Genomic DNA, 25,304 nt, shown 5'->3' with positions numbered 1-25,304 from the left:
CAGCTCCAAGAAAGATGGCGTTCCAGTCATTAAAGATTTTAATTCAGTAATATCCAAAACATATCACTTTATTACAATGTTTGAAAAAAAACAATATGACAAAATGAATTCCTGATCCTTGATTGATAATTATATTGTTGCAGATGTCAGCTCGCTGGCAAGTCAAGTGCAGACTTGTTCTTGTGAAATACTCTTAAAACATGATATCATTTTTTGTTCCACTTCACCTGATTCTGTTACTAACTGGCTCATGATTGCAATGAGAATAAGTGGGTCAAAATGGCACCTGATATGCTGACAGCTGGGGTCAAAATAATTTCCTCTCTGAGCTTATTCAAGAAATGAAAATGCGTAAGTGGAAAGCAAAGATCTACCTTTTTTATTTCACAACTGGCTCATATTGTTTTGAAGAAGACTCTTAGTGAAGGCCAGATGTCTGCAGCTGTAATCGAGCATTTGTTGGGCCTACAGGCCCGTCGTTAGTTGAAAGACGTTGCTTTGGCATCAGTAGCAGCTATCTGTGAATACGCACCACCAGATGAGCTTTCTCTAAAATCACAAACAAGTTAAAACATCTATACAGTATTCTACATTTGTGTCTTGTCTCTGTTTTCCATTGTGTCTCTTAGATCCATGGTTCACGTGGGGACACGTGAGGACTCCCATAGATCACCATGGCCTGACTTCTGAGAAGCCCTTAAAGTTGATCACGACAGGATGAGTTCTGGAATGTGTCGTTGAGTTGCGACGTCTCATGGGTTTTTGTAGCTGGCAGATTTCTTTCCACTGACCATATAGAGAGGTGGAATTCTGCTTATACAGGTTGATGGGTCACAAAGGCCGGGCTGTCCTGAGGGTCCCCTTGGACCAGATGTTCCTGGGACACCGGGACTCCCAGTCTCACCTCGTTCTCCGTTTTTGCCATCCTTGCCTATACCGGGGACACCTGGTGCACCTGAGGTTAGAAATGATTGTTTTGTTAGTCTAGTGAGTTGGATGAAATAACACAGCATGATAGGCATGTCTCAAAGCTGTACAGGTTCAAGCCTACGTGAGATAATTGAAAGTTAGTGAAAAATGATTGTATCAATATTTCTAGGATGCACAGAGAAAAACATGAATGCTCCTGTTAGTAGTGTACTATGAAGTATTAAGTTGACAGCACAAAACTAAAACCATCCCCTTTTGAGAAATATGTGTCTAGACATTTTGAAGACCCTCTGAGCAGATACATAAGAGATGACAAGAGTCCAGTCTTACCTGGCGCACCGGGTGCACCTGAGCTGCCTTTGACTCCTACTCCATCCTCTCCCTTGTCTCCCTTGTCTCCCCTCGCTCCAGCATCACCTTCAGAAGAGATGGGCACAGAGAAGACACACATTAATGCTGAGATGAAATGGAGAGGCATGCTGTTCTCACAGTTATGGGGACATAATTAGGTAATGTAATGGATCCACTCTGATTCAGCCTTGTTTGGGAATGCATTGATTGTATAATGTTATGCACTGGTGAATCCTTTCTATCCATTGAGGGTTGCACATGACTTCTATCAGTCTGAAGTGGGAGACGTGTGAGTGCCATCACCCACAGCCTTGTTTTCTCCAAAGGCTTTATTCAATTTCTAGCCTCTACAGCCAATGTAGCTCTGGATGCTCTCCAGGAAAATAAAGCAAGAGCAAAAGGTTATCACAGCAGCACAGGGCCTTTATCACTGTGCTGGTGAAACACATATAGAATTTAGAAACCACTTTCAGTAGGGCTTTTCTAAAGACTGCTGAAGCCAGCAGTTTTTCTTATCTGAGTACTGGCTTTGAAGGAGGTCACAATTTAGTCATTGAGATTTAGTCTGAAAAGTCTTACTGACCTTTCTTGCCTGGTACGCCTGGAAGTCCAAAGTAGCCTGGATGGCCTTTAGGACCCGAGGGTCCTGGAGCTCCTGCTGCTCCTGCTGCTCCAGCTGGTCCTTGGGGGCCAGCAGGTCCTGCTGGTCCAGGGGTACCAGGGGCACCAAGGGCTGCTGGCTTCTGCAGGAGCTCTTTCTTAAACTCTGCCAATTGTTCTAAATGGAAAATGTACAAACTTAATTAAAACAAAAAGCATTTTGCAGTATTGATCCATAATAATATCGTGTTATTTACATACATATATATATGACCAGATCAGACTAAAATGAACAAACCTTCTACAACAGCTGTGCACATTTCCCGTAGCTTCTCGTCACTCACTTTTGGGCCCTGTGAATTCATGAACATTAAGACTTACATTCTGTAAACCCAGGCTCAGTGAGCACAGGCATATCACACATACCCTGAATTAGCAGAATACACAAACTGAATCAATTGGCATAAATCAATAACCATGCTAGCACCTGTGTGAGGATGAGCAAATAGTGTTTTGAAGTTTTAGTCATAAGAATGGTTCAAATCAAATTCTTCGAATGTTAGTAAATCACTCAAAAATGTGCATGGTTGAACACAGCGTGAGCAGCCGCTAATTCTGTGTTTTTTCCCCACATTCTGTATTCCCATTTAAATTTGATTTTGAAACTATGGCTGTGTCTCACTTCGGTGGCCACATTTTTCAGAGGCTACATTTAAAGACCATTTGAGTCACAGCGGCACAACTAGACTGTCCCAATTCAAGGCCTCCTTCTACCCCCGCACAATGGAGAGAAAGTCGGTAGATTACCAAAGTCACGGTTATATCATCGGGTAATCATAAATGGCTTTATGAAATTTATATGCAGTTCAACTTTTAGTTGTTAAGATATTTGTGAGTGGAACAGAGTTGACTGACCAAAAACAACTGACACTGAAATTAACATCCTAAAGGATTTGATGATGCACAACTGCACTAATTTTCAACCACTCACCTGTTCATTAGAGGACTAAAGCTAGAGAGTGTGCTGTACGAGTGGATGGTGTGTACATTCTCTACACTTACAGGTAGACCTCTGGGACCTGGTGCTCCAGCAATGCCTGGTTCTCCCTCCAGCCCTCTGGCTCCCATTGGACCAGCCAAACCCTCGTGGCCCGTCTGACCTGGCCTGCCATCGATCCCTGCAGCTCCTCTCGGGCCTTGCTCTCCACGCTTATGTTTAAAAAACAAATCATTACCATCCAACTCTGACAGAGGACACAACACCTACGGCCATTCAAGAACTTGTTTCCTATATATGTAAAGACAAGGGGGTCTAAAAAATCTGTTAGTTTACTTTATAATATTCATACAGAGTAAAAGTCAAAAAATAGCAGAGTAGTAGGATCATCAGAAACAAAGGTGTATGTTGATGTACAATGGATTCATAATACCTCTCCTCTGATTCCAGGAACACCAGGAGGGCCCTGCAACAAACAAAGATCTCATGACCTCATTCAAATCTTTTCAAGTCAACACAATGGTTGTCGCATTTTCAACAGAAAAATAAATAAATAAAATACAATTTAAATGTGAGTTCATAAAGTTAAAACTTGGTCCTCATACCTGGTCTCCCTTCACTCCGGAGTCTCCTGCCATACCTGTGTCACCCTGTTCATGCAAGTGGAACATGGTGAGTGTTGAAAAAGCCCTGGAAGGTCATTCACAGATACATTTTAACAGAGGTGATAATAGTTCTTACCTGACTTCCTTTTGGTCCCACAGGTCCGATTGGTCCCTGGAGACAAAATAGGTGGAAATCAAATCAGTAAGTACCTTCCTGCAGACTCTCATCATAATCAATGCTTTAAAGTAAAAAATTCGAACCTGATCTCCTTTGAGTCCAGTATGACCCTTTATTCCATTGGCACCAGTGTCACCTTTATCTCCTTTGTCTCCCTGGAAATACATTTTCATTTTGAATTCATCCATTCTATGCATCATTTTTATGAAATGTTGGTAATACTGTTCTATAATTTATAATCATGAGCTGCTTTGTAAAGCATCAATACTCTGTGAATAATGTTTCCTATTATTTTACTGTAAGTTTAAGGACATTTTTTAATAATAATAACATCTCACCTCGATTCCTGGAGGACCTGCAGGCCCCACTGGCCCTTGTTTTCCTGTTCCACCCTGGAAAATGATTACATAGTTAACATCTGGTAAGCTACAGTTCAATCAATCAATCAATCAATCAATCAATCAATCACATTGTACTTGTATATCTCATATTCACAAATCACAGTTTGTCTCATAGGGCTAAACAAGGTGTGACATCCTCTGCCCTTAACCTTCAGAGTGAGGGTGATCATGGATGCACACTGGCTTTAACGACATTAGATACAGAAATCAAAAAGAAAACATGAACTACAATCTTTGAATTGTCCACACATAGATAAATGGAGAGTAAATGTTAACTCACAGTTGCTCCTTTATCTCCTTGTTTTCCATCTTCTCCATCTTTCCCAGTCTCACCCTATTTGGAAAGAAATTAGTCTTAATGTTTCTGAAAAACTTTATTACATCAAAACAGCTCAACAGATGAATATGAAGTGTGATATGAAGCTTGATGGTATAATCGTACCATCTTTCCAGGAAGCCCAATTGGTCCGACGGGTCCATCATCGCCAGTATCACCCTAAAACCACATAAGAAATATGTAAGTAAAATACTCAAATTCTCGCTTTTTAATCAGCTCAAACACTCTGGTTGTGAATTCTACTGAAGCTCACCGCAGCAATACAATTTTGGGTTTACTCCATGGACATGCCTCATAAAATAGAAGATGATTCCAATTACCTTTGCACCAGAGGGTCCCACTACTCCCTGCTTCCCTGGCAGTCCCTGGGAACAGCAATACATAACATGAAAATGAATGTGTCACTGCTGCTACACCCTTCAGTCCAGTGTAAGAGAGGGTCAGTGAGGTAACATATATATATATATATATATATATATGTATATATAAGATATTTCTATCCACAGGCCAAAGGCATCAGCATGCGATCTGAGTAACTGAGGATGGAATTGTTTCATTTTTTACTTTAATTGAATTTAATTGAATCAGCTTTATAACAATGAGTTTATGACATATAAACCTCAGATTAGCCAGTTCAATTAAACTCTAGCTTAATGGAATTGATTCATTATTTATAATAAAAAAAATATAGTCCAAAGCCATAATAGGCAGCATGACATAATAAGTTTAAACTGTGATAAACTGTTATTGATACTGAAACAAAATGAATGATGTTGGACTTACTGGAATGCCCACAATCCCCCTGATGCCAACAGATCCAGGGGTTCCAGACTCTCCCTGTGGAGCAGATTGGCATGTTATGCATCAACACGTGTGTGTGTGTGTGTGTGTGTGTGTGTGTGTGTGTGTGTGTGAAAATCCGACATTGTAGCTTCAAGCTGTACATATGGGATGATTGTAAATGTAACTGTGATGTGCAGAAGTATATGAATGGATCAAAACATCAGCAGCAACTGACACAGCAGAACCTTTCCAAAGTTAGCTCGCTTTCGCATTATCCACCAAATGCTACTCGTCATACCAGACCATAGACTGTACAAAGATGGACAACATGACCCGCTCCCCAAAATGGAAGCCAAAGTGTCTTCATCGCCACCTGATGGCTGGCTGCAGGATAGTTTATAGTATATCCCAACTTCTTCGTGTTAGTGGACGGGACATGGACCAAACTAAAAGGCAAATTACACGTCAAAAACTATTTTCTCAAAGATGGCTGGTGCCATTTGAGGAAGTTCTAATCACACCAATGTTTGTTCAAGTTATCATTTGTCTGATACATCTGGTTTTATTGAGTTGATTGATGCTATGAAAACAGAGTGATTAACAGCTGAGACTGACTCATGATTGGTCGATAGCATATCGACGGGGCCTCACTAACTGCGGGTCCATCCCCTGATCACTGCTGCACAGACTCTGGCTCCAAATGCACAAGATGGCAGCGTTTATATCCGGGCTACTTTAGATCAATTTCTGGATAGAGGGAGGAAGTGGAGCTGCATTATCCATCGATACAATCTGTGTACCAGACTGAAACAGGCAGTGTGCCTGTATGAGTGCACTGAACCTACCAAGGGTAATAGAATAAAAAACATGTTTTGATCTTTGGACATGTTAGATGTTTATTTATAAATCTTACTGATCACTGATGATTTTCTTCAATTTTGTACATTAAAGCAACGCTCTGAGTGACTTAAAATAAGAACTCTAATGTTACAAATGAAATTATGAAACCCTAAAACAGTCAGTCAGTTCAATGTGCTTTTGGATTTTGCTAAAGCCACCTCTGGCTGTTTAAAATCAGAAGTTACCTTGGCGCCATCAGCTCCAGGAAGTCCATCTGAGCCATCTTTGCCAGGCTCTCCCTGTAATGAACACATCAAACAGTTATGACCTATTCACGTTCTAAACAATGGTGTTGTTAAGAATGAACGAGCAACAGCTTTGCCAGCATACTTACAACTTCTCCTTTTTCCCCTTGAGGTCCCTGCTCTCCCTGCCCTCCTACAGCTCCCTATTGAAAATCAAAGCACCGTTATCCATCTGAAATATCCATGTTTTTAGGGAGGTGTTTTTCAACACAATCCAGAATCTAAAGTGAGGTGTAAAACTCACATCATCACCCTTGGACCCTGTCAAACCCTGACGTCCACGGATTCCCTCCACACCCTGAGAGAAGGGGTTTAATTATACGATTATTTGGACGGTTAGTTAAGACTTTTATATTCTTTACTGTTGCAGTAAATGCAAAAGAGTTAGGACATAGAACTAATCAGAATAAGACCGCTTACAGGAGCTCCAGGCGGGCCTGTAGGTCCTGGGACGCCATTGAAACCAGGAGGACCCTAAAAACAAAAAGAGAACATTTATCCACCAAGACAATGTTTGAATATGTTATAATATATTCAAACATGACCATGCTTTATAATAGACATCAAATAGTTAGGAGAAATCTGTTAAATCTATTTTAAAATACAATCAAAGCTTACTTACTCTGTCTCCCTTCTCTCCATCGTTTCCAGGGAATCCAATGGGCCCTCGTTGACCCTACAAAGACAAAAGAGCATTTATAATTTTATATGAATGTTTTTATTTATATTATCCTTATAAAACCCTTTACAGTACTGTAATAATACAATGTACTGCACAGAATAAGTTCCCTTACATCATCTCCCATGTGACCTGGTGTCCCCTGAGGACCATGTGCACCAGCTTCTCCCTGTGGAAAAAACGAATAGGAACAATTTAATCAAATTCACGAAGAGACTTAATCACATTCACTTGTTTATAGGCAACAATTGAATCATTTGGTTATGCAGAGAGACAGCATTTTCAGTTAGATGAACAGTTAATTGAAATATAAACCTTCTTATGCTAAAAAAATAATTCTTTTTTCACTGACTCACGTACCTTCTCTCCAGGTGTTCCATCTTTTCCAGGTTCACCAGGCAAACCTTTGTGACCCTTAAGGCGACAATGAATTTGATCAACAATTTTTTAATAACTTTAACAAATGTGTCAGACTTTATCTTATTGCATTGGTTATGGTTCTTTTTTTCAATCAATTGTGAATGAAAAAGCCTAAATGTATACCAGAGGTTTCCCTCATACAGTCACAGAGACAAAGTTTCCTATCTTCAAGGCTTCTCCTTTTTATTACACTAATAACTAAAAATACATTTATAAGAATTTAATATAACTCTATGGTTATGCTTGTGGCTATATGGGGCTGTACTGAGGTCTAATATAACAAGAACTAGTAACCAGCTCACTTTATCCATGTTTATATACAATCTATACTTTAAAAACCAAGATTATCTCAAACAAATGGGCAGAGGTGAAAACTGAAAACAAAAAAATCGGGCATGCAAACTGAAACTGCAGCATAAACTGCAGCAGCAAGTAAGAGTAAAAAAAAAACCCTTAGAGAAATAAACTAGTGGAATGTAGTGTTGTTGTTTTTATTGCTTCACCTTCAGCCCTGGTAGTCCAGCCATCCCCCGAGGTCCAGCAGGACAGGCAGCAGGACACTATAAACACACGCGGACAGGACAGAAGTGAGACATGGCACTAAACTGACAGCCAGATGCTCAACAAGCGTGCAAGCAGCTGCTGCTGCTGCTGCAACACAGCCTCTTTAACGCCAATGAGTCATTCGGATAGGAAATTCACTGTCACCAATCCAATTGCCATGCATCCAGGAAACATTTGGCAGTAAAACACTCACAGGTTCCCCACTCCCCTCATTGCTGGCACCAGGCGGTCCCTAAAAGACAGCAGAGAGACATGGAAAACAATCCACCACAGCAGAGAGTCCCAGAGAGGTGATGAGAAAAGAGACTGCAGCATGCAACACCATCAGAAACTCAAGATTTGACACAGATACACGAGATCAAGAAGAAATGTCAGAGTGTCCAAATAGAGAAATTAGTATGAGGGCTGCTGAGGTTACACCCAGACATCAGGTGATCAATATACAGACTGTGGCTGATATTGAGCTTTAATTTACAGACATGCAGATACTGATAATTTAGCTTTGTCAACTGTGGCATGATACAGTCAGTGGAATACTGCAGTTCTTTTTTCTTACCATAACAGGGTGTAGGGATTGATTTATTATTTCAATGTATTTAATTTATTTTAAAGATTTCATACAAACATCTGGTTACACTGTGCAATGTGTCATGAAATGTGTTTCATTCGTGTGACATATGTAAATGTAAAAACATCCAAATATCTGTATCTGCATAAGGCTCTCAAAACCCTGATGGATGAACACGAAACATGGAAAGTTATAGGAAATGAACAGTCAACAAAACAAATGTTAGATCTGGTTCCTACCACAGGCCCTGGTGGACCTGGAGGGCCAGAAGGCCCCGGGGTCCCTGGCCCCCCTCTGGGTCCAGGTGGACCCTGCCAGTACAAGAAGAGTAATCAGAACATTTGAATCAAAATATAGAACTTGTTTAGGGTTAGGGTTATACAATACACTCAATGTCATAGCTAAGTGCAACCTCATATAAGCATATGTTTGGTTCAGATTATACACTTTGATGCAGTCAGGAATCTTTATAGTACTTATGCCAGGGGTGGAAGAAGTTGTATTGCTAAAAAAGAAGTAATGTATCGTTCAAGTGAAAGTACTGGAGTATAATCAGTAAAATATAAAAGTAAGGTTAATCACTGTGCAGAAACATTACCAAACATCTATGTAATATGTCATAATATATTAAAATATGTAGCTGCTGAATGAGTGATATCACAAATCCCAAAACATTTTGAAGACCTCAGGTTAATCTTCAACAATATGTTATATTTTATTTTATCATATCCGAGGAGGTAGGAAAAAAGTGTGTTATTATGTCTGTTATTATGTGCTTGTGTATTTGTCTCTGAAAAATGGACATATACTTATGTAAATTGCAAGAATGTCAAAACTGTACTAAATACTAAACAAACACTAAGAAGAACTTAGTTACTTTTCACCACTCACTATTTTTTACATTTATTTTTTAAAAATTGTAATTAATTTAATTCAGACTGACCTCAGGCCCGATATTTCCCTCATCTCCTGGGATTCCTGGTTTTCCTGCTGGTCCCTGTTACAAACCCAAACACACACAGACGTTAGTATAGGTGAACATTAGTTGCTGTGTGTAAGTCTGTGAATAAGATAGAAGTTGTTGCAAACACGTACAGCAGGTCCCTCACTTGTTGGGCCCTGTGAAACATGAGACAGAGTAAGATACGTGTATATGTCAGGTTTAAGCAGTTTACACTGTCGTCTACATGCACATTGCTTTACGAAGAGATGTTCTCACTTACAGGAGGACCTGCAGGTCCAGGAAACCCTGGTAGACCCTTAAAGGAAACAAAGGAATCAGTCAAATTGTCACTTTGTCCAAAAACAGACTTTTTTTTATAACTGTCTGATCTGAAGTGATTGTGAAGTTTACTCACTCTCTCTCCCACAGGCCCTCTGGGACCCATTGGACCAGAAGTACCCTGCAGACAACAACCACACAGTCAAGTCAGCATGTCATCATTTTACCCCCTAACACTATTAAACTTGCACACACTCACACACACGCACACACACACTCACACACACACTCCCACACACACAATGGCAGATATTATAAAGAGTGTGTGTCAGTGGATGTTGTTTCCTACAGCGACTCCTGGAAGACCAGGCAGGCCTCTCTGCCCGGGAAGACCGATCTCCCCCTGCTCCCCTTTGCTGCCCTGGGAAACAGACACAACAAGAATAAAACAGCTTTATCTTCCTGAATCTCCGCCCTGTTGCTAAGATACACAGAGGCAGTGACAGTTCACATTTAATCAATGGAAGGTGGGCCACTGTCATTGTTTCTAAGATCTGCATGAGACTATGCAGAAAACAAATGGGCCAGACAAGATTACAGCTACATCAAATGACAGAGACACCGGTGTACATGACACAATGCCTCCAGTCAGTGTCAGCTGCTAAAAGGTTTCAAGGACTTTTATGTGTCAGTGAAAATACTTTTTGTCACATTTGTATTTGTTGTGTGTGAGAAAAATAAATACATTAAAACCAATTACAGTCCAATACAATGATTACAGAGAGATAAGATACTTGTTTTCCTTCCTGCAGTTATATATACTGTACATATATATGTGAAACAGGAACACAGATAAGAGGCATCTGAAAACTATATTGGCAATTTCCATAGAAATATATCCATTAAGAGCATCTTACTGGCTTCACCTTCTTATATATATTCCGTATATCATATTCCGTTTGTTTTTCCCTCTTATATTTGCATTTCCTGTTTTATTTCGTAGCAATACTAACACTTCCTGTCCTCGTAGTTCCTGGTCTTTAGCCACTTGACAAACACACCTGTTACCTGTCTTGTCCTGCCCCTGTACTTCCCACAGAGAAACCCCTTAGTGTGTGTTCCTGCTCCACAATGTTTGTTGCCCTCATCAACACACATGTTCTTGTGTGTGACCCTTCCTTGGTTCCTGGATATTTGTCTTTCCTGGACTGATTCTCCGTCTATGATCAAATGGACGGTAAGTAAAGATGCAGCCTGTTTGTCTGATCCCTGGGGCCTGTGCTACAAAGCAGGATCTGTGGTTATCAAAGTAACTCCAGGTTGAACTCTGAGTTATGAAGCTGGTTCACTTCTTAACGGGGTAAATCACCATGGTAACGTTGATGCTGAACTGCTAACCTGCTTCAGAGCAGGTTTAGAATAAGATAATAAATGAAGTGATGTATCTTATATATATATATATATATATATATATATATATATTTTTTTTTTTATATAGTTTTTACTCTACAATGTGACTATTTTCAAAAACAGAGCTTCAAACAGAGGGAGATTTTATCACGCTGAATAAATGCATCACTTTTTTAAAATTGATAATAGGTTCTTTGATTCCTGACAAAGTTGATGCTTTAACTCTCGTCTATCTCTACAACTCAGAATTAATACGAATAAAAACTAAACCCTCTTTAATTTTAGAAATTATCTACACATTGTTAATATTTCCCCTGATTCATTAATTTGAACATTTCGGTTTGATTGACATTTATATAACTCAAGCTTTAATCTACAGTATAAGAGAAAACTACTCACTCTGTAATAAAGCTAAATTCCTGTTTATTTAAAGAACATTCAGGACTGAATATTATTATATGAATAATATTCTGAGTGATTTCTTTAGTTGATCATATTGTTTACATATCACTTTGTTCAATATTACTTCTGTGTCTGTCACTGTGACTGCTTGGGTAGGTTTGAGTTTAGATTAAAAGCCTGAGTAGAGCTGCAGTGTCATTAAAACACTCATACATTTTTTTTTTTTTTTTTACTTTGTCACCAAATATCTATATAAAACGGCTTCATTTGAATTTTATTGTATTCAACAAATCGGAATTCTAGCAGTGGGACATGACCAAAATAACTTTTTTCTGATTCAACTAAAATATCAGAATATTAAAATAAGTGCACGGATTGAGTCGTATAGTCTGGGACAAATCTGTTTTGAACTTGTGTAATACTTGAGCACAAAGGGAATCCCTCTCCTGAGGTATGAGATGGCAAACAAACTAAAAACTAGTGAGCGCACACAAAGAGACTGAGAATGCATCAAGAGGCTGCGAGTATTTTGTCAGTGAATCATTAAGCGCTTTATACTTACAGGAGTGCCTGGACTGCCAGGAGAACCTGGAAGACCCTGGAGAGATTAATAAAACAACAGAGTCAAAGACAGAGAAGCTGCATGTTGACTGAAGTTGGTCTAACAAAGACATTTTGTAGAAAGAGGGGCTGTGATCAGGGAGGAACCACTTACATCTCTTCCATCTCTGCCGTCCTCTCCTGGGTCCCCTTGGGGGCCCTCTGGGCCAGGGGCTCCTGGGGGGCCTTGGACTGATTTGTCAGGCTAAGAAATGACACAGTCAGTAACTAATTGGATACACTGAAAAATCCATTTTGAGAGAAACTATTCAAACATATACTTTAGGAAGATACAAATACATGAAACACATTAATGCTTGTAAATGGAGTCTCTTAGAGAACATGTGCCCTGGAACAGCCTGCAGGAGATCGAGCTTCTAATTGGGACCATTTCTTATATATTCTGAATTTCTCGCTGCTTAATTAATTTACAGTGTGAAATGGTGCATACATGTATGAATTTCTACACAAACCTGAAAAAAAGAACAAAACCACCACCAGGAATTAGATAAAGAACAAAGCATTGAGGCAATTAGGCAACCAAAGCACTGGAGTAGATTACTGGCTTAAAATCACAAAGCAAAAAGAAAGTAGAGTAGAAAAATAAATACCTCAGCATTGGCAAACATCTGAAGAAGCAAGAGAAAGCAGATAAAGGGAGAGTTAGTGAAAGTAGTCACACCACCCTCACCGTGAAGTGTCAGCAGAAGCGTACCTGTTCACGACCACAGTAGTGAGTATGTCATGCTGCCATTTGACTATACAGCCCATGGTTCCACCAACACCCCCCATGTTAGCCTGAATCTAATAGAGCGCACCAGACCAAGAAATATCTCTGTCCACAGTGGGTAGAAGGCTGTTAAAACCTGATACGTGTAACTGAATGAACAAAAAGACTCCACGGCAGATTCATTGTTACATAATGAGATGTGAGACAGCCGAGTGGCATTTTCACTATAGGCTAGTGTGTCTTAAAGCAGAAATCTGACTTATTGTGCTAAAGCCACATTGAAATGAATGATAATATACCGCGGAGGATAACATCGCCCCAACTTCTCGTAATAAATGTGCAAATCAGTCTTTCTAACACCAAATAGTTTCTCACAATTTTACAATTAGTTTACACTGCTGAATATATATGTATATATATATTTAACATCCCTAGAGCTGAAATAATCCCAAAAGCCAACATGGTTGTATGATAATCATCAATGATAGGGTCATTCATTTGAATGATAGACAGTAAGAAATCTCTGTTTGTTTGCAGGGCACTTTAATTTCAATGGTCGATTCACCTTCAGAGTCTGGAACCTATTGCTTAACTAGAAGAAAAGGGAGCATGACTCAGCGTAATCCTCTGCCTAGCTTACAGCAGCTAAGGTCTGCTTTTGTGATTGCTGTTTGGGTCAAATAAACAGTCAAGCAATAACATTTGCTTCACTTTTATTATTGTACTTGAATCTTACTGTTGGAATTAAAGAGACATATATTTCTCTAACCATATATAGCTAGATAACCCTTAGCCGATACAAAATACAACTAGGCAACTTGCAAATTAGACAAATGTTTCTTTTTTTTTTTTGGACTACACTTGGTTCAGTTTGCTTTGTATTCCTGCACTAAAGTATAGACAACCACTTATAATGGTGTCAAACAGCAGGGGGCAGGTTTACACTCCTGTCAGCTGATAATCAAGCTGCAACAGTTAATGAGCCTGAACCAGGGACTTATTTTCACTGCAATACAAGTCAAGGCCATAATATTCAGTATAGATGTAGGCTACTAACAAGACCATGTACTTGTTGACTTCTTTACTTAAAGTCCCTACAAAGAACTTCATTCTGGCACCTCCGTGGAAATGGCGGTGGAGTTATAACCTTCTCCCGACGTAAAAAAATCTGTTTTGCATAGCAATGACTTAATTTATCTTTTTGCTGCCTTCTGATTGATAACTGTGATATGACAACATTATCATTTTGTTATAGTACAGTTGTTGTAGGTCATAAAGCCACTCCTTGTAGTACATTGAAGTTTTTAAGTGTTGTTTACTGTGCCAGATTTAAATGAAATCCCAACCACAAAAATCTGCTACTATGCAAACTTTGTTTGAGTTTCTGATCTCACCCTTTTAATCACACTTCCTCTTGTTTGTTAAAGTTTGCATTAGGTTACTGGCTTTTGTGTTTTGGCTCCATGCACTGAGGTTTAGCACAAACAATGAGATCACGTCTGCCTAGATTTAAACCACTCTGCTTTCAAGGAAACTACAAATCCAACCTGCAATTTAACAATTGAAAAACCTCTTCATCGACAGATTGTTTTTGATGAGTTGTAACTTATGAATGCAGAGGTATTTGTTTTACTTCTGCAGCTCCATCTCAGCATTTCTGGCCTGTTTGCTTTCAGCATGCTGGTGGCCCTATCAACCCGAATAAAACCACAAACCACAGCAGATGCTGAGCAGATCCGAGTCCTTGCTACTGTACCTCGGTGGCAGGCAGCTCACTGCAGCTCTCTCTCTGGGCTCTCTTTGGGTCGCAGTGAATCAACATCCATTGGAGCTCAAACTGAAAAGAGATGTTACTGTAACTATACAATTCTGCAACATGCAATCGCTTTAATGCGACGTTGGACATCTTGAAATGCTTCATCACAGTGCAGTTTTTTAGCAGTTTTGAATCAATGCCCTCTGAATGGGTTCTTGAGCTTGAGTTGTGATTTTCTGCAGGGATTAGGTCTTTTTTTCCAACTGGAACCCAGCTGAGCAGCTCTGCTGTGACAGCAACACTTTAGAATTATAGCAGAGTTCTGCACACATATAAACCTGAATGTGTTCATTCACAGAGAGCACCATTTCACTGACAGAGCTTGTCAGGAAAATCAATGAATATCATTCAATGCAGTAGGCAATTCTCCGTCCCTACTTACCACTACGGAGGTGTCAGGATCGGCATCCAGCCTGCCAATAAGAGTGTCTCCCTCTGTGTTGACAGGACCTTTGCCCTTGATGGGTTTCCGATCCACGGGCTGGCAGTCCACATACAGAGTGACCTGATCGTACTCCACGCCGATCATCACCTTGTGCCACTTGGTGTTGAAGAGCACAGAAAGACCGGCGAAGGTGACGGTCTGCAGGTAGCCGTCTGCACCCATCAGGAAGTACTCTAGAGCCTGCTGGTCGCCATTCAGCCTCATTCCGGCTTGTTTGTTGCCTTCTTCATCCACTAATTGCCAGACGTTCCACACCTTGTTAACTGTGTTCTTGATCATGCGGAAGGTCACCATGAAGGAGTACTCATCTGGGAAGCCACGAGGGAAGTTTAGCCTGGGAGGGGAAAGAAGACCAGGGTTGCAAATCAGCTGAGTTACCAGGGAAGAACATTCGAGTCCAGCAAACTTCCAGATATTTTCACATTTTCATCACACATTGAGGAAAAGCTCAAAAACATCCTTCACCAGTAAAGGTTATAACTCTGAAAATATATTTGATGTCAAGCTTCAAAGCGAAAGCTAGTGTAGGTTTTAAGGCAGCTACTGCATCACAAAGACAATACTGTGATACTGCCTCAGTGCATAAATCACTGGTTCAATTACAGCATGCAGTTGTGGTTAGTATTCCCAGTCTGATGCTTTCTGTGCTTTTAACAAGCCAGATCCTCAGTAGGTGGTACATTCATAGATGGGCGCTGCAGCCGGACTTTTACCATCTTGTAAACGATCAAGGTGAGGCAATAAAAAGAGAGTTTCCTGTAACCCAGTAAAACAAATGAAGACCACTCTCTAGCTTTGCCTGAGGTGAGAAAGTCTTAAGTATGTGCTGCTTTTGCCCTGCAGAAGAACAGTGAGGGAGTGCAGCCTAAGTAAGGATGGACTTCAAAGCTCAGACTGTGCCACTAGACTTAAATAAACATGTATTTACATTCAGAGTGACAGGACAGAGTGGTGTAGATGCAGGGTGCCAGTGAGTTACATAAGAGCTTCTAAGGGAAGCTGGCCTGCAGGAAAAGATTAGCCAAAACAGAACGGAGCAGTCTCACTGGGAAACACCAGAAACGTCCTTGTGTTGTGAAAAGATGTGAGGCCATTAACTGCAGCACTCCATCCATAAAACAATGTTTTACATTCATGTTTTAAATAGAATTTCTTAAACTTGTGCAAAACACAAAAATAAAGGTTGCGGCTGCCCCATTTTATCAATATATTTTGCTCTAAATCAAATGTTTATGATCAGAATTCATTTTGAAGCTGATCAGGCATAAAAAGGATTTTGTAACATTAGTAGAGAAAATTAATAGAAAATATTTTTTCTTTCTAAATGTCAATGGTCACAATTACAATATATACAAAATGTTATTTTTCAAATTGGCGCGGGATGACGCTATCTAGATCCATGTATTTTCCCCAGGCCTCCAAGTCCAACTACGTTTCTAGCACAACCTTTTAATCACAGACAAGGAAATATTCTTCACAGGGGCTGCTACTGTCAGCACCTGTTTTTTTATTTTCATATATTATTTTGACCCTTTAAAGATTCCATACAACTCAAGATCAATCATTACCAAGAAGGAATGCTGAAATACTTTGTGTCTCCTGACATTACCTGAAAATACAACATGCTTTTCAACCGACTCGCTCACTCACAAAAATACTTGTACTCTCACTTTGGTGTCTAAGAATTGACAAATAGGTTCAGACATGTTTGCCTCTACCAATTATATGCTGCTCGCCATGCAGTAACATCTGTGGCAGACCTGTAATAACGCAACACCTGCATCAGGAGACCAACATGCGTGTGTTGTTTTTTTTATCTGCTTGCTTTTAAACCCTCTTTACTGTACTTACATGGTTGGAATTTGGAAATTGGCCTCCCTGTCGAGGCGGTAGGCCACCTGGAGGGGAGTGGAGCCGTCCACCTTCCTCACACCTTTCAGGGAGATCACATCCAGCTGGAACTGAGTGATCAGATCAAACCCTGCAGGGGGAAATGTATGATGTAGAGTAAATTCTTATTGTAGGAGGAATGACATTGTAGTTATCATTCATACTGTGTCGCAGAATTTAAATCACAAAATATTACTACATGTATATAGTAGTAACTGTAACCATGACAACCCAAACTTTACTTTAAGATAAAGTGTGGGATAACATGTAATATCATTTTGAACTTAGTGCTGTTAATTCAGCAAAGAGAAGTGATGGTAATGAAATATGTTGTGCTGACAGTTGAGGAATATGCTGGTTTAGTTACTGTGGTCATTCTTTATTCCTTTCTGTCATTTGTGAAAACATGGACAACTCAGTCAAAGCTTAGAATATGACGTGTTGTGGTACAGGAGTGTGTTTCCTTCTTGGATGCTCCTGTACCATAATGCATAAAATAGACAAGCATCACATTTTAACCGGTTACTGGCTTATATTTAGAGGAAGGACTAACAACATTAGCATTAGGATTAGAAGTGCACTCCTGGATAAAATTGTTATCAGGCTATATTTTATGAATCATTATTTAATTTAGTTATGCACATTATTAGATATTTCTACATTTTGGTAAGTTAGCATGGTGTTTGAACATTTTGTCATTATTTGGCTCATGATCACAAAGTTAATGTTGAAATAACAAAATGATATGAATCATCCCATGGTAAACTAACTGTTAAGTGACAACACAGAATGTGTGCAGATGTGTTGAAACAGTTTCAAACAGTAACCCTAACCCAGTGGTGAGCAATTACAATCTTGCTGAGTTTGAATTGTTCTGAGTAAAATTCTGTAAAGCTCAAGTGGAACATTTTATTTGCCTCATTTGAAATCTAAAGGTGTCTTGAGGCATGAGGCAGCCCACCCTGTTCAACTAATTAAACTCACCACCTCTCTCTACACAGTCTATTTTCTCTTTTGGGAATTTCCAAGGTTTCAGCTTTGTGGTTTCTCCAACTGCTGCCTCCACCTCTGTGTGAGTACAGCTCAGCTATAAATTATCATTCCCAAGTGTCCCCCCAGTTTCACTAAAGAGTCTTTTACCTGGAAGGTCATCTTGTCCGCCCCTCATCGGTGGGCAGACTGTGTCACCATCCAGCCGATTGAGGTCGAGTTCTGATAGGACGAAACAAAAAGCGAATAATTTCATTACACTTGTTCTCCGCCGAATTTGACAAATGTAATATATTACCCATCAGTCTGGAGAGACAGACACAAGGGAAAAGCAAGGTCTTTAATGTTTGAGTGGATTAGCATCACTATGTGCTGCCGTGCATTTTTAATGCGAGTTTCCCTTACAACGGCGTTCACACTCAGAAGTGTGAACGCAGACAAATCAACACAGTCTCTGAGATTTATAATGCAGGGCTTGTGATTCAAATATGTCAACAGATATGGAAGCATAATGCTGATAGGTGGCTGGTGTTGCATGACTGTGGCCATATGTCAAAAGAAACATTTTCAAAGGTCAACATGGCAGCTGAGACACTTGTATTTATGTGCATGATTTACCATGATGGACTTCACCTTTGATTGCAACTAACTTAAGTATATCATCATACTTTCATTTGATTAAAAAAATCTATATTTTTGATATTAATATGCTTTTTTTATTTTACAAAATTACAAAATAAGACTGGCTTGGTTTGTCTTTCCTATTTGAAAATATATTAAATATATAAATGTAAATTGTAGGTGGTCTAGCATTATGTACACATGGTGTTGGTGCCAACACATGCCAACGTCACTGTCAATGGGCTTTCTAATGGAGTGGAAAAAGCAATTCCTGGTATATGTCAGAAGAGGGCGCTGCCTTTGAGTCACTGGGTAGGGGAAAAGCCTCTCAAAGAAAAAACTGCATGTAAGGAGCATTGTGACAGCCGGAGGGGCTCCCCGGTCAATAACCTGAGTCAGCTCATTTACAGTGAGCAGCGAGAACACAACACATCTGGAAGCTGTTCCCACATCCCACATAACTGCTGAGAAATGAGATAAAGCGGTGAGACGGTATTTATAGTCCCATATTTACAACCACTAAACACTTATCTGACTGTGCATGTGGACCTCAAGTTGTAAAAGTTACTGCCTGCCGCGGCATTATGCTCACAGAGCCGGTCATTAGTGCCACGAGCGGGAGATAAACCCCAATCAAGATGTCACATGTGGTTGCATGTGTGCGTGCTGTGACAATGAAGCGGGCTGTCACAAAGCACAGCACCTACTGTATGTCGCACTCGCTGCTCATTCATGTTGGACTTGTTGTGTTCCCAAACAACAGCAGAGAATAGGCGTGTTGTGATTATCAGAGCGGACGTTTAATCTGATTTAATCCTACGACACAGACCAGTACACTGCGTCTGCTCTTTCTGGCCTTTTCCTTTGCGGGCTCTGATAAAAAGAACATCCTAGCAACAGTCAATAAGCGGGCGGTCACATTAACCTGGGTCCTCTCAGTCTGTGTTTACCAGACAAACAGATTCACAGTAATAGTGGTTCTCATGCAATATACAGTACACTGGTTTGGTGGTGTGTCAGTGTGATTGTGCACTGCGCTGCAGGTGACTTACGTCCAAGTGCTGGAGCGAGGAGCAGGGAGAGCAGAGCCACACAGACGGTGGAGCAGGCCGACATCGATAGATGCCACGGTCGCTTTCTGTTGGAGGATGACGGAGAAAATCAGCATTCAGTCATGCATCTAATTCTCTCTGACAGTTCCTTGTGCGTGAGGATCGATAAAACACAGAGATGAGATGAAGTGCTGTGCCGGTGACCTCTGCTCATCCTGGGCACATGAAGAGAAAGAAAGACTTTACACCGCTCCTTTAATATGTGCTTTGCATGCCAGCAAATGGGATTTGACATTAGATGCCAATTGGAGGAGGAACAATATAGATTGACACATTTTTAAAAAATTAGATTAGGTAGAGGTGTGAGTTCCTGCTCCACTCCAGCAGCATAATATATGTATAGTACAGTACATGTGTCTGAGCTGTGATGCACTGGAACCACTTACGTTATCACACTAGTTTCCTTTAACTCTCCTAAGTGGCGACGTCTTTGCACAGCAACCTGAGACCCATCAGCTACATGACTGATAGTGACTCTGATACAAAGCTCGTCAATCAGAGCAATCAAATGAGGCAAGGGGTGTGTTACTGAAGACTTAACCCATCTCCAGTGTGTGGACTGTCTTGCAAATGGATGTGTCTGCCTGAAGAGTGTGTGTGTGTGTGTGTGTGTTTGTGTGTGTGTGTGTGTGAACTGTCAGAGAAATGACTAATGGCAAAGCCAGCAAGGTCTCTTCAGAGGAGGTGTTGGACTCTGACATTACGCCCTTCACTCGAGGGAGCATCTTTAGAGCCCAGAGGGACTCACTGTCTGCATTCCACACCGTTCTACAGTATATACAATATATTGTGTGCACTGATGCAGCTTCTTGTCACTGTTTGACTTGTGACATGAAGGATTTCTTCACCGTTTTACCCCTTCAAATCTACAAACCCATATTCATTCATGAATAATGAGTTTGGGTAATACTGAATTTGATCTGTTGCATGGTTAGACAGGAAAGGGTTGATACCGATCTTAATGGTCACTCCTATGTTTGCTTGGCTACTATGTTCACAAGGTCCTATAGTTTGTCCTATGACCCCCAAGGTCCTATAGTGTGTTCCTTGCATCCCATGTTCACTAGGTTCCACAGTATGGTCCTAGGTTCCTAAATGTTCCCAGTGTCCGATAGGGATCTCGTCAAAGAGGTTTTCTGTTTCCTGTACCTGTTTGATGGCTGTAAATAGTATAGACCTACATTTGAAAGAACTTAATAGGTTAATATGGTTGGGGTGTGGGATTATGGGCAAGATGTGACCCTGGGAACATGTTAGCTACCCAAGACCCCTAACTTGAAGATGCTTTCAGGAGACACATCACAAATAACCTCCTGTAAAAAGGATAGTTTTCATCAGCTCTTTGTACGGATTAAACAATATGCAACGTGTTGTGTATTGACAGGTTTTTTTTGTTTGTTTTTTGACAGACCCAGGCCATCTCTTGTCCCGCCTGCTTCCAACCTTTAAGCTGAGGTAAGTGGCCCCCAGAGTCAGTTTTACAAAGATATTTTAGTTCTTCAGTGTTACACCAGTATTGATTTTGCTTTGGGATTCAGAGATGTGAACTATAGTCATACTGAACTTAGATAGAGAGGGAAAACGGATACAAATAGTGCACATCTCCTATCAAATGAGTTGAATGGAGTGTTGTAGTGTCGATTTGGGATTTTATTTAACTGCCAGCATTGGTACATATCCAGTTGTTCTACAGTGTGTTGACTTGTCTGGAGTTCTATTAATCAAAAAAGTGACAAAAAGTGACAGCAACATTGTGTGCGAGACGTTTTAGATGATTGGCTAAATTGCATGTAGTACTGACTGAGATGACAAGAAATCCAAAGTTTTTCTATCACATTTTCTGGTAAAAATGTCCTTGTTGCTTTTGTTTCAAATGAATGAATTAAAATGTCTTCCTAGAATCTGATTCTTCATTTGAAGCCATTGTTAAAGTCTATCTCTGTGTACATGTAACTATGCTGATACAGCAAATCAAAATGATTTAGAAATTTGTTTCCCGCCAATGATCTCCTATTTACCTCTCTGTTAGCATTGTATGATCTCGGAGCTTCTCGGGTTGTGGCTCAGGTTCCACATGGGCAAGATGCCAAACCCCCAAGTTGCCCCTTTTATAGAGAGAGTGCTGCATCAGATGCACTGTATGAATGGTGGTCATGAAGACTAGAAAATCACTTTACAGATCATTGACCATTTATATATCCTCACATTTAGGTTGATGCAGCAAAAAATATGCAGAGAGAATTGCTGCTTAAAGTCATTTCACAGTATTGAAATGAAAGCTATCTGAAGGATTTGGAGAGTAGACAGGGACTAAATTTAGTTTGTGCAGCAGGCAGGGATTCTGTAATGTACATTTTCACCCACACTGAAGTGAAACATCATCAAACATGCACCACCGTTACATTTAATGCAAAATATATGTGCATGCTCATAGATTAAAGGTTTTTTAGAGCTGTGGTTACACACAGAGAGACACCAACACTGTATTTATACTGCCACGGTTCAAAAGTCACTTCCAAAGGAAAACATCATAGGACACAAAAAAAAATCCCCATATTTTCCGGTAAATACGCCGTCATGTAATCAATCAGTCAAGTCAATTAGGTAATGACAGGTAATCTACTTTAATTCCCAACATTCATCAACATTTGATGGGACTTTCCCTTCACTGTCACCCACTTTGTGATGTTGTTAAGGTGCTCACTGAATCCCTGAGGGGGAGAAAACACTCCTAACACTTTCTGCTCTCTCATTTGTCTTTGTTGGTCCAAAATAGATTGGCGCTGAGCATACAGCAACCAGCTGCACAGATCAGTCATGTTAAAATGGACTGGTGCAGAAAAGACGAGTGAATGTGCCCTAAGAGATGAAGATGTGAATTCTTTCACTCTGGCTTTCCCCTGACAAATTCAATGGGAACACTGAAGGGCTGAAGGCCGGAAGATTGGTGTTTATCACTTAAGGCTACTAAAATATCATGCAGACTGCATGCATGTGGGAGTGTGGACAGATTCATGTACATATGGTCAGCATCTTTAAAGGTCCAGTGTGTAAGATTTAGGTGAAAGGGAACTATTGGCAGAAATTTAATGTAGAATAATCTTCATGATGTTCTCACTCGTACGTTTCATCTAAATTGTATGAATTGTAGTTTTCTTTACCCCAGAAAAGACCCTTTATATTTAAATACTTTATATTCACATCGAGGGGGTCCTCTCTATGGAGGCCGCCATGTTTTTTACATTAGTCCAGACTGGACAAACTAAACACCTTTTGAGTTTTTATTTCAATTAAAGGCTACCACAGTTTCTTTTTCATGTTGGGAAGGAGAGGGTGAGGTGAGAGGTGTTCAGCTGCAACATGCAATTTCAATACTAGATATTACAAAATTCTACACACTGTACCTTTAAACTGAAGATGTTATTGCATCCTAAAAGCAACTGAGTTGGCAGTGAGAGGAAAATATAGATCTTTCCTTCTTCTTCATGAAGATTAGAAATAGATTATTAGTGGACACCCAGTCTGAAATGGGTCTTTGTTATTAGAAATGAATCAAAAGCTCAGAGAACAAAGGTTCCTGATGAGAGAGACCTAACAAAAGTAAAAGCTGAGATATTTACCTGGTCGAGGCGGAGCTGCGGAGGGCCATGTTTAGTAGAAGTAGTAGAATGAGCCTGCAAGGACGTGAAATTCCTTCCCTGAAGTCAGTCCTACCTGCGCATGTTGAGGACTGACTGAGAGCAGCAGCACCGAGGATGCTCAAGCATTTTCTGAGGTCACATAAAAGTTTGTTCAAGGGGCTCCCATTGGCCAGGAGTTCTCAAAGAGGTGGCGACTAGTTTTTATTACCAGCACTTAAAAAGATGCAGAAGCCCACGGGCCTCAATGTGTAACCTTTTTTTTCTCCTCTCTTTTTTTTTTTTTTTTACAGTGCCTCCTAATGACATGTGCCGCGTGTATGTAATTCTCTTAATAATTATCGTCGGGATAGGGAACAAGCAGCCAGCGAGTGATGAAATGTGGATTTCCTGGTCACGTGTACTCATCAGTGGAGCTGAAGAATGCATGTTAGCCTGTAGTGTTGACATGAATTTAGCCTTGTTATTACCTGAAGGGCCTCAGGCAAACAAGTTGTTTATGCATCCTGCATGTTATGTAATTGATTTCTGTGGTGTCTGATGTGTGATTATCTTTTTTTGCTACTGCACTTCAGACTGTGCCGATGATCTCTTGTGTTAACCAATATCAGCATTTACTCTGCGAGATTCTTCAATAATCTTGAGTTTGTTTTGCCTGTTCAGACATTTTGACACGTCTTAGATGTACGATCCTCTGGTTCCCTGCTGGTTTTTGAAACGACAGGAACAACTTTGTTGTGGGTACAAATCTCTCTAATGCAAGGGCTCATTTGTGTTTGAGACACATGAATGTTCTGCAGAGTTCTGCGACACCTGCTTTAAAGGAAAGCTGCTTTTAATGTGAAATAGTGATAACCACTGCTGTCCAGGAGAATAATGACAGTTTGGACTTATTTTTTTTTACAAGGCTGCATGCCACAGCAATGACATGGAGTTTATCTTTTATATATTTATTCAAAACACTGTTTTCCTGTGTGTAAGTCTTGGATTACTGGTTTATCGATCCTGGCAGTTGCTCTACCTGTTACATGATATCAGAGATCAATAAACTCACAGGCCAGCTGAAACTCCACAATTCACTATAACCAATAATAGAAAGGTCAAGGATATAGTATGTTTTTCTGTTTCATATTACATGAATTGCTCTTGTAGATGTGCTTCTATGGTCGTCTGAGTGAGCTGAAAGAAACACGATCTAATGACTGGGCCTCCTCCGAGATCTGGTGGAGGGATCATGTGTCCGGCCTTGATAATTAAAAGCTTGCATGCCCTCAATGATGGCGCAGACACTGCAGACAGTGCAGGCAGAGGGACAGAGAAAACAGTTTGCGGTTATTTGTCCATGTGGAGCACCCCATGACTCGCACACTCGTGACCTGCAGTCACACAGGCCAAGGCCCTCTGGTGAGAGTACAGCTTGATACTGCTGTGGGAACGTAAAATCAACAGTGTTGTGGTCGCAGAGCTACAATAACAAACTGCGATTACTCGGAAATTTAGATGGAGTGGAAGTGACTTTCACAATGATTGGCTTATATAGGTTATAAATAAATGTTTGTGGTCCGATGAAAATAATACGTAGGCTCTAATTCCAGAAATCTCTGTTACTGATTATTTTATCAGCTTCTACAACAGTGGTCGGCAACTGGCGGCAATAATATCCGTCCCGCCAGATCATTTTCAGTATTTCATTACTTTTTATTTCAGTCCATTGGCCCGACACAAACATTTACAGGTGTTGCGGTTGTAGATCTCCGTCATGGCAACAATATTCATAGAATCACTTCCTCATTTGCAATTGGTTATCAAAAAGAAATGATGTTAGTTTAACTGAACAGAATTATCTGTTGGGGTGAAAAATCAGTATGGT

General features: G+C 40.2%; 2 protein-coding genes across 4 annotated transcripts in view; one reads left to right on the top strand and one right to left on the bottom strand.

Annotated features, from left to right (window-relative positions):
- Positions 1 to 15: 15 nt before the first annotated feature.
- LOC109631595 (collagen alpha-3(IX) chain-like) lies at positions 16 to 23,569 on the bottom strand. Of its 3 annotated transcripts, XM_069516226.1 has the most exons (38): positions 23,417 to 23,569; positions 19,737 to 19,822; positions 18,214 to 18,285; positions 17,035 to 17,164; positions 15,121 to 15,517; positions 14,679 to 14,759; positions 12,804 to 12,821; positions 12,308 to 12,397; positions 12,155 to 12,190; positions 10,130 to 10,201; positions 9,917 to 9,961; positions 9,782 to 9,817; positions 9,654 to 9,677; positions 9,502 to 9,555; positions 8,798 to 8,869; positions 8,184 to 8,222; positions 7,930 to 7,986; positions 7,367 to 7,420; positions 7,122 to 7,175; positions 6,950 to 7,003; positions 6,748 to 6,801; positions 6,572 to 6,625; positions 6,417 to 6,470; positions 6,268 to 6,321; positions 5,183 to 5,236; positions 4,720 to 4,764; positions 4,505 to 4,558; positions 4,343 to 4,396; positions 4,000 to 4,053; positions 3,745 to 3,816; positions 3,620 to 3,655; positions 3,484 to 3,528; positions 3,312 to 3,344; positions 2,944 to 3,090; positions 2,180 to 2,234; positions 1,865 to 2,059; positions 1,261 to 1,347; positions 16 to 955 (listed from the first exon to the last, which is right to left on the bottom strand). In XM_069516226.1, exons 1-38 carry the CDS (start codon positions 23,443 to 23,445, stop codon positions 753 to 755), a joined length of 2,850 nt encoding a protein of 949 aa, XP_069372327.1. In that variant the 5' UTR covers positions 23,446 to 23,569; the 3' UTR covers positions 16 to 752. The 3 variants fall into 3 exon arrangements, with proteins under 3 accessions (XP_069372327.1, XP_069372329.1, XP_069372328.1); XM_069516228.1 differs by lacking the exon at positions 8,184 to 8,222; XM_069516227.1 differs by lacking the exon at positions 12,804 to 12,821.
- The window catches only part of fam135b (family with sequence similarity 135 member B), a 62,048-nt gene continuing 47,657 nt past the window's right edge, over positions 10,914 to 25,304 (top strand). Inside the window, exons 1-2 of the mRNA XM_020090920.2 lie at positions 10,914 to 11,017; positions 21,206 to 21,251. The gene's annotated coding sequence lies outside the window, so the exon portion shown is untranslated. The remainder of the gene's footprint in view (positions 11,018 to 21,205; positions 21,252 to 25,304) is intronic.

The sequence above is a fragment of the Paralichthys olivaceus genome, chromosome 20 (genome assembly GCF_024713975.1).
Source record: "Paralichthys olivaceus isolate ysfri-2021 chromosome 20, ASM2471397v2, whole genome shotgun sequence".
NCBI lineage: Eukaryota > Metazoa > Chordata > Actinopteri > Pleuronectiformes > Paralichthyidae > Paralichthys > Paralichthys olivaceus.
This window is presented reverse-complemented; position numbering and strand designations above follow the sequence as displayed.